Source organism: Pangasianodon hypophthalmus, chromosome 4 (assembly GCF_027358585.1).
Source record: "Pangasianodon hypophthalmus isolate fPanHyp1 chromosome 4, fPanHyp1.pri, whole genome shotgun sequence".
NCBI classification, from domain to species: Eukaryota; Metazoa; Chordata; class Actinopteri; order Siluriformes; family Pangasiidae; genus Pangasianodon; species Pangasianodon hypophthalmus.
In genome coordinates this window covers 29772106-29782329 of record NC_069713.1, presented here as the reverse complement: position 1 = coordinate 29782329, position 10224 = coordinate 29772106, and the positions used below count along the sequence as shown (strand labels likewise).

Genomic DNA, 10224 nt, shown 5'->3' with positions numbered 1-10224 from the left:
GCTATGCCCCATAAACAATGTGCAATTTCTATTTTTTATCTAGTTAGTCAGTGTTTGTGCTTTTTTAAAAAATATGTTGCATGCCCAAATAAGGTCATAAACGTGCAAGTGGAATCTTCGTCTCTGAAAGTAAACGTCAGATTTGACTCCTTTACTCGCAGCCTGCATTGTTTTCCTTCTTATTTGAATGGGTAATGTTGGAGTAAGGCGTGTACCGATAATCGAATATCATGATTATACGATATACCGCAATATTCAGGACAATATTGTTATCATGGACAGGTCAAAATATTGAAGTGCAGTTAGGAGCCTGATTCAGATTTTTTAAAGGCTGCTTTCTAACATGGTTTATTTGGAAAAATCTGAATGCAACACTGTAGGTATTTTTGTAAAATACGGAATATGCTTACAGAGGAATCTCAAACACATTTAACCACAAGTGGCTGTATAGGAATATCCATTTAACTTCCCGTCTCATAGCTGATGTTTTATTTCTTTATTCTTAGTGAGCCATCAAACTTCATAAATTGTATTTGTGAATTTCCATACACCTAATGTGGTCTCACTTGCTAAAGCAGACAGCCTTGAACCAAGGTCACATTTATAAAAAATCAGAAACGTGGACTGTACAGGTGCATTTTTATTCTCCCAAAATGCAAAAAATGTAGATGTTAATATTGAGCCTTAGCCTAACAGTTATGTAGTGAAAAAGTGCATTTTGTGCCAAAGATACAAAAAATAAATATGGCTTAAGGCCGTGCTTCTCAAAATAGCATCCGGGAAGCTTAGACCGATTTCTTAAAAGTTATTATAGTATTTCTTTTATTTGTTAATCGTTTGTCAATTCTATAAAAAAAATTGTTAAATTGAAAAAAGTATTTTAAAAAAAGCTCTAAGGCCTAATATTTGAATAACTGAATAATTGGATTATATTTATAAAATAAATTCCTGCTAAGGGGGCCATGTTTTTTTAAATATTATTTTTTATATATTTTATTTTTATATTTATTATTATATTATTTATATTTTTTAACAGTTAAAGGGATTCGTGGCTTGAATTATTTTGGGAACTTTTGCACAAAGGCACTGCATCAGTTGTGCTGTGAGAGAGTCAGTGCTAATGTGTTCATTTTGGAGACTAATTTATATTTAGTTTTCATTTTAGTCTCTTGACAAGAATAATAGTTTTTAGTCATATTAGTTTCTTGGTTATTGTTGGTTTTAGTCTGGATTTTTTTAGTAATTTCAGTCAAGTGAAAGTGAACAGTGTTGCTTGGTATCATTTTGTTTCGAGATGGAAAAAGGAAGTGAACATGTTTTGTCTTGTTTGAGGGTATACAGGGCGATCTTTAGTTGTGTTACTTCGACCCTGAGAGTGTTGAGATCTACAGATGTTGAGCGTGCTGCTGTAATAGACATGTCACCTGTCCACTAGGGGACGCCACATGTTTAAAGTGCAGCATGGAACAGGTGTGTACCGATACCGAAGCTTCAGCTCACAATTATCACATAACCTGTATTATGGTTTACAACATTATTATGTCTCATGAGATCATGGTTTTAAACAATTACATTACAGGTGTGTCATCGATCTTTGATTTAACGCTTATCTTGTGAACGGAATCATGGGATTGCTTTCTCTGAGACAAATTTACCCAAAATACAGACCGTTAGAGGAGAAATCGCATGATGCTGGGGGACGAGATGATATTCTGATAAAGTCCAGCAATATAACGATATACTGATATCGCGATATATTAGTATCACGATGAGCATCGGGGGTGTCGTCATGCGTCAGTGCTTGTTTCTGTAACTGATGAGACACTAATATCACTCATTTTCCTGGTTATATATATTTACATTTATGTGATTTTTTTTAAATGTTAAACTTACAGTTTGGATACAGGGGCGGGTTTAGTGATTTGGGGGCCCCATTCAGTTGCACAAATTTACCTCGATTATCCTTGAGCTTCCTTCATCTTCATATGAATCAATTCAGGGTTTTAACATCAATATTTAAAATTTCACTGTATGTTATTTAGCATTAATAATTAAAAAATTATATAAATATATATATTTTGCATTTTTAGGGGGCCCTTGGCTTCTGGGGGCCCAAGGCGGTTGCATACCTTTGCCTAGTGCTCAGTCCGCCCCTGTTTGGATACTATGGCTTCACTGTTTTGTTTTTAATCTCTTCATTAATATCGAGTATCATGAGGATGATGATATATTTTGCAGTATCGCCCACCCCTATGACTACACTGGCTGTGCTGGAGATCCTGATAATGGTCAGAGTAGAAGGATGAGGCGTGTTGAATCATTTCTGTAATTCTACTGTGACACAGCGTTGTTTGTTCAGATGGAGGGAATGGAAAACTCCACTTCAAACCAAAAAAAAAATCCACGTCAAATCTCTGTTTTATCTCTTGTAATGTTCATACAGTGCAGCTTAAATCCCTCATGTTGTGTTTAAGACATTAATAACTACTGACTCAGATTCATCATTCGAAAGACATTTTTAGTCCTTAATTGTTTCTATTAAAAATATCACAGTTTAAATTATTATTAAATTATTATTATAAATACTACTGTTACTAATAATAATATATTATAATCTATATTATACATATTTATTTATTTATTTAGTTTAATCTTGTACTTTTAAAGTGCATATCTATCATGCTTTGTGTTCGAGACACATTACTAACTGACATGCTTAATTAGTTAATCCATTAAGTAATGTTTACTTTTTTGTCTACTAATTTAGTATTTTTTTCCTTTTTATTATCATTATTTTTTCCTTTTTTACTATTTATTTAATTATCATTTATCTTTGTTTGGTTGTTTTATTAGCATTAATATGCATTTCATTTACCCAAATGTATTTGCATATATTCAGTGTTAATTAATTAGTTATTTATTAGAAGTAAATTAAAAATACACTAATACATTGTACTAATGCATTAATCTCTCTCTCTCTCTCTCTCTCTTTCTCTCTCTCTCTCTCTCTCTCTATATATATATATATATATATATATATATATATATATATATATATATATATATATATATATATATATATACACTGCTCAAAAAAAATTAAAGGAACACTTTTTAATCAGAGTATAGCATCAAGTCAATTAAACTCCTGGGATATTGATCTGGTCAGTTAAGTAGCAGAGGGGGTTGTTAATCAGTTTTAGCTGCTTTGGTGTTAATGAAATTAACAACAGGTGCACTAGATGGGCAACAATGAGACGACCCCCATTTCCATCAAACGATGTGGCATCCTTTCGTTCCTAACACATTACCCAGTCTATATCAGTATAAATATCCAGCATGATATTTTCCCCATTGAGATCTGATGTTTTTTCAAAGTGTTCCTTTAATTTTTTTGAGCAGTGTATGTATATGTGTGTATACACCGATCAGCCATAACATTATGACCACTGACAGGTGAAGTGAATAATATTGATTATGTCATTACAATAGCACCTGTCAAGGGTTGAGATATATTAGGCAGCAAGTGACCAGTCGGTTCTCAAAGTTGATGTGTTGGAAACAGGAAAAATGGGCAAGCGTAAGGATTAGAGAGACAACGGCCAAATTGCATCGTTTACTGGGGAAGAGATGGCACCAGGATGCACTATGGGAAGAACGCTAGCCGGCGGAGGCAGTGTGATGCTCTGGGCAATGTTCTGCTGGGAAACTTTGGGTCCTGTCATTCATGTGGATGCTATTTTGACACATACCACCTACCTAAACATTGCTGCAGACCAGGTACACCCCTTCATGGTAACAGTATTCCCTAATGGAAGTGACCTCTTTCGGCAGGATAATGCGCCCTGCTACACTGTAAAAATTGTTCAGGAATGGTTTCAGGAACATGACAAAGAGTTCAAGGTGTTGATTTGGCCTCCAAATTCCCCAGATCTAAATCCAGTCGAACATCTGTGGGGTGTGCTGGCCATCAAGTCCGATCCATGGAGGCCCCACCTCGCAACTTACAGGACTTAAAGGATCTGCTGTTAACGTCTTTGTGCCAGATACCACAGCACACCTTCAGGGATCTAGTGGCGTCCATGCCTCGAGGGGTCAGGGCTGTTTTGGCAGCAAAAGGAGGACCAACACAATATTAGGCAGGTGGTCATAATGTTATGGCTGATCGGTGTGTGAGTGTGTGTGTGTGTGTGTGTCTGTGTGTGTGTTATTTTTTTATTTATGATTGATTTGTTTGTTTGGTGTAAATTTAAATGTTAAATGTAAGTTAGTTAGTTAGTTATTGTACGTGTTTGTTTGTTTGTTTGATGAGCATTAATAATCATATGCATGTCGTTCACTTGACTCAGGTAAATGAGTTTCTGTGTGACGTAGGCGTGCCTCTGTGCGTGGCTGTGTGTGCGCATGCACACTCGGCGCTGTTGAAGCCTTGTCGTTGTTTGCGCGAGTTTATGAAAAAAAGAGGAAACGCGCTGTTTGTTTATTTGTCGCTTTAACGGTGAGATTTTTTCAGGATGAAGATAATTCACATAAAAATAAAAATGTAAGCGGACAGACTTGGAGGAATACACAGCATCAGTGACTGGCACCATCAGCAAGATGATGCGATAGATGATGCGACTTCCTTCAAGACCATCACCACGCGTGCAAACCACAAACCGTGGATGACTGCTGAAGTGCGCTCCCTGCTTGACACTTAAAAGAGTAAGTTAGATTAAGACTAAAGAGATGAGTGTCGACTTCAGGAGGACCCACGTGGACCACTCACCACTGCACAACTGTGGAGAGAGCCAAAAGCTCCAAGTTTCTTGGTGTGCACATGACGGAGGACCTCTGTGAAAACTGTGATGAATTTACTGGTTGCACAATTCCACTATTTGTCCATACAGTACACAGTTATAGAGGTGATTTATTTATAATCGCACTATCCGTTAGCACCCAGATGACGATGGGTTCCCTTTTGAGTCTGGTCCCTTTCAAGGTTTCTTCCTCATATTGTCTCAGGAAGTTTTTCCTCACCACCATTGCCTCTGGATTGCTCATTAGGGGTAAATTCACACATTAACAATTAATTTAGATTTAATTTGATTGTGTTTATTTCTGTAAAGCTGCTTTGTGACAATGTACATTGTTAAAAGTGCTATACAAATAAAATAAAATTGAATTGAATTATATATTTTACTAGATTTTATTATATTCTGTTTTTAGTGTGTGTGTGTGTGTGTGTGTGTGTGTGTGTGTGTATAATTCATTGTTGGTTCATGTTGCGCTGTGGGACGAGGAACAAAGGAAAAACATTTCAGTACATTACATGTGTTTATTATGTAAACAGTAACACCGAAGTAAACACAAGCACACCCACACAAAAACACGCAATAGAACCCATTAACACACCAAAACACACAGCTTTAAAGTTGGGGTGTCTGTCGAAGAAATTGCAGATGGGGGAGAAGATCCGGCCAAGCATTCTGCGAGCGCTCCTGAAGAACCGCCCCGAGGCCCTCGATTCTGTGTGTGAAGCTGGAAACATGAGAAGAAGCAGAGTTACAGCAAAATGACAAAAACTGCTCTTTTAGCTCATTATCAGGACACACGGTGCAGGAATGGATAAAAGCGAAAACTCTTAAACACGATAGTCACGCTATTTAAAAATCATCAGCTAACGTCATAAATAAACAGGATCATTATTAGCATTTATTCTTATTTAAAGTACAGAATACAGAGTACTAATGAAGGTCAAATTACGTGTTATACACTAAAAAGACACGTAGCGTAAACGTGGTGAAAAATCGCGGGTTCATTTCATTTTAAAGACTTACAGGGAGCTGCTGATAGCTGAGGAGACTTAGAGGAAGTCCCAGCATCCTCGATTTCATGTGCGAGCACTGTAGCAAACGGACAACCCGTTGATTTGTCCATGAAGCTGCTTTCCTGTGCTTCGTTTCCTGCACTCGGCCCGGCATTTAGCACATTCTTCAGTAAAGCCTTGATGGACTCCTCTGCAAACATGTAAACGCACTCGGAAGGTAACTGGATGGAGCGTAACATGTTGTTCTCTCTCCCTGGAACAGAATCCGATGAACACTGGCCAACATCTGCCCTATCCACGTCCCTTAAGGGGAGTTTTGGAACTACATCCTTTGTAGCACATGCTCGTCGATGGATCATCTCCTTTGGAGAAAGATCCTCCATCTCTGTTAGCTCATGAACCGTGCCATCCTCACTGATGTAGATGGGAGTTACACGATCCTCATCCCCGTCTGACTGCGCTGACGCATCTGTCCTTTCATCGTCAGCAACATGTTTAGAGAAGGAAGTTAAGAAAGCCTTCAGCTGATTGCGCACCACAGTGAAAAGGTGCAGAGGAGCGAATGAACTGTTCTGGACTGAAGGCCTCGACTTCCTGTCTGCATCTATAAACTGCCGCACAGTGGCGCTAACAGTTTGGGAAATCTCAGTAGAAAGGATCTGCAGATTTAAAGCTGACGACACTTTCATGAGATGTTCCTTTGGGAATTGTGAGGGCAGCAGAGGACAGGATTCCACCATTCGGAAGATTAGGTCACTCACACGCCTGGTGGATTCGGTCTGGAAATGGGCGTCATCGTTCTTCACTGTAGGAGGAGCTGTCAGCTCACTCCTTAACAAATCAGTGACCTCAGTAATGACGCTGTTGGTGCACAGGTCCAGGTCCACCTGCTCCTCCACCCTTTCCTCGTGTGTGGGAGAGCTCAGAGCTTTAGATGCCTTTGAGAAAAACGCCTGAAGGAGACTTCGCACTTTTCTCAAGATGTTCTGTGGCTTTTTGGCAGATTCTGCTTCTCTGACATCAAAGAGGCAGGAAAAGGCTTCGAGAGCGTCAGAGCTCTTAGTCTCGTCTTTCACAGACTCATCGCATTCGTATAAAACGCTGACGAGCGAATCTGCAGTACTAACGGCACTCTGCTCATCTTCTGACGAGCATCTCGAGGAATCTGCTGTCGACAGCCTTCTGAGCAGCATTTCACTCACCATCTGAGTGGCTTTATTGAGGAACTCCTTAGACCTCAGAGGGACAGAACTGCTCACCTCAGACCTCAGACGACCGGATTTACGCGGCTGCAAGAACGCAAACCGTCTGAACCAAGGTACTTTAGAAGAGCGGGACTTGGCCGGCAGCTTGTCACGCAGTAATAAATCTGCGTTCTTTTCAATCAGCTCCTCAGTGCAGCTGTCAATAACAGCCTGCAGGTTTGGAGCTTCGCTGATGGACACGAGGCTCTGAGCATCAGTCACTGCTGCTGCTGCTGCTGCTGCTGCGTTCTCCAGGCTCGAGCACGACGGTCTCTTTTTCTCTCTGAATCCAGCAAGACTTCGGTGCTTTGTGATAACATCTGAGGATTTCTCCGAGTAGGGAGCTGGGCGAGCATCAGCATCACTCACCTGAGCTTCACCTACTTGAGCATCCGATCCGTTTTCCATGTCAGTTGTTCCGATCTCGAGAGCCATTCCGCTGATCACCGTATTTACGATTTCAGCAGTGACTCGATCCAGATCTACTGACGCCGTCGGTGACGACTCTGTGCTGGAACCCGAATCTTTCCCGCTGAATAAACCTGTGGAAATTTTTGAAGATAACCACTTCTCTAGGATCTCACTCGCAACCAGAATGGCTTTATCGAGGTAACGTTCAGCAGCAGCAGACTCCTGGACGTTCTCCGACCTGCCCTCGAGCTCGGCAGCAGTTTTAGGACAGACGTCCAAGAACGACTTGTTTTTTTCGGAAATGGCTTGCTTCCGCCCAGAGGTGAACTCAAACACCCGCTTGAAGATGTTCTCGTAGATCTTTCGAGCACCAGAGAGGAAGTTCTTCCTCTCAACTTCTGGTCCAGACTGGTCAGCAGCATTGCAACTGACGCCTGATGAACTTTTACACAGTGACTGTGTAAGTATAAAAACTAATTCCCACAGAATTTTTGAGGCTGTTCTCTTGACCTCCTCCGTCAGCGAATTCATTTCCGTCTCACTGCGGACAGGGACGGAGGTTTGGGACGACATTGCAGCAGCGATTTTTTCCTCTGTTTTCAGAAGAACTTTTCTGACTGCTTGTGTGGCTTTGCTCAGAAACTGATCACTGAAAAGCCTCTCAGCACAATCAGGAGCCATCACTTTAGTCGTCACAGGGACCGAATCAGGGGTCGAGGATTTTAGAGTTAACTCAAAAGGGGACCTGCTGGTGGAGACAACTTCTTCCAAGCCCTTCATTATTCCCTGGACCTCCTGGTGGGACTTTAGCGACGCTGCTGAAGTTTTCTCTCCTCCAGGGCTGTCGAAATCACCAGAGTAACACAGAGCCAAGATCTTATCACAGATCTCATTAGTGCATGCGATGCTGAGATCTGGCTGTGAGATCTGATCTTCTACAGGTGATGAAGCTCTCGCCGAGCAGATCGTCCTCCGTCCTGATGCCACTCTCCGGATCGCCTCCAGCATCGCAGCTGTTGTCTGAGTGACGACTCTCTGAACGAGCTGACAGATGAAATCAGACGTCTCCATAGGTGATCTTTATACAGGAAACAGAGAAGATTAACGGGAATTCATATTATTTTTACGTCAGTGCTCACATGAATTTAAATAAATGAATGCGAGTAAAAAACGACAATCAGCGTTAAATTTCTTTTCTCTTTCTGAAAATAGTTTGTTATGCCATCGCTCCATTCCACAGCCAACTGATCATAAAACACAGAAAACCCATCTGATAGCACTGTAAGTCGTTCCATCACAGTGCTGCTGAATCCTGGATTCTGATCGGTCAGACGGTGTTGATTAAACAGTGCAGTAAAGTTCATCATTGTGAATATTAAGAGTGAAATCTGAGCAGCAGGTTGGTAAAGTTTACCTTTGAGCTGAGGTGTCTGAGTCAGACCACTTCCTCCATTTAGACTCGGGCATTTTCTTCAGCTTGTCGTTTGCCTGGAGAATCGAATCGATCCCGAAGCTTTCCACGAGAGGCGTCAGTAAACACCTAATGGCAGAAGACGCCGCTGACATCACGATTTTCGTGCACAGAGCCGCAAACTCCAACTTTGTGACCTTTTGAAATAAAGACAAAGAAAATCAGCTTCTTGAATATGAAATATGATCATTGACGTTACAGCGTCTTACACTAAATGAAACTACTTCATTATTCGTTATTCTAACACTCTTACCTTCTTCGTCATGTCCCTGGTCACAGCCTTCCATTCCCTTTAAACACACACACACACACACACACACAGTAAATCAGAATTTATTCAAGTGTAAATTAACTGAATAAAATGTTACTGCGAGTCAGAAATCAGTAAAAATGAACATACTCCTCGCTCAGATGAAGAACGACGTCCATAATGTCCCTGAAACACTTCAGTCTCTGGTCAGATGTGGAGTCCTGAATGCACGCTCCAGCTGTTCCAGCTGTTCCAGCTGTTCTTCTCTGGCTACTTCTCTTCTTCTTACTCATCTGTAGAGAGCACATGGAGTTGAAATCCTAGTAGAGTTTTTAGTAACTACATCAGCGAGCATAAATATTAGCACCCATCCTGTTTCAGTCCCAGAATCAAATGAATGCTTGTTCATGTTCAAACTGATTAACTGATTCACATGAACTCGACTCACCTTTGAATCACGTGGGTATGAATTCAGTGTTTTCTCTCGGATTGCTTTCTCTATAAAAACACAAACAGGACGTTAATTAAAGCAAAGTCCTCCAGCAAAGTGATCAGAATAAAGCCATGTTTAAACTCAGGCCTGGATTCATCTCAGCTCATCTTTCACATCTTTCACACCAACAAGTCTGGCTTTTTAATCACCACAATTATTATTCATTCATTATTAACAACAAACAGCAACAACAAATAATAATAATAATAATAATAATAATAATAATGATAAGGGTTAGAGGAGCTTACCTGGCATGTGATCTGTAAAATACAGTAACTGAACTAAAGAACCTGAAACTTTTTGTCCCTTCTCCTCCTGTGACGCCAAAGCCTCCTCTTGTGACGTCACAGTCCCCCATCTCTTACAGCTTTACGTTCTAAATCCGTGATGATGATGATGATGATGATGTTTTTTTCTCTCCTCTTCATTGAATTAAACAGAATAAACTTAAAGACTTGTTTGGATGTGTTTATTTTTCTCTCTCTAGCTGCAGCAGATGAAGCACATCATCATCATCATCATAGGATCATTTCATGCTTCTGTGTC

The 10224-nt window shown here is 40.4% G+C and overlaps 1 protein-coding gene across 1 annotated transcript; it reads right to left on the bottom strand.

Moving 5' to 3' along the window:
- Positions 1-5287: 5287 nt before the first annotated feature.
- Positions 5288-9933, bottom strand: LOC117597035 (uncharacterized). Its single transcript, XM_034303522.2, has 7 exons — positions 9927-9933; positions 9634-9683; positions 9336-9478; positions 9189-9225; positions 8879-9072; positions 5820-8542; positions 5288-5520 (listed from the first exon to the last, which is right to left on the bottom strand). The coding sequence occupies exons 1-7, from the start codon at positions 9931-9933 to the stop codon at positions 5321-5323; spliced, it is 3354 nt and encodes a 1117-aa protein (XP_034159413.2). The 3' UTR covers positions 5288-5320.
- Between the last annotated feature and the right edge of the window lie 291 nt (positions 9934-10224).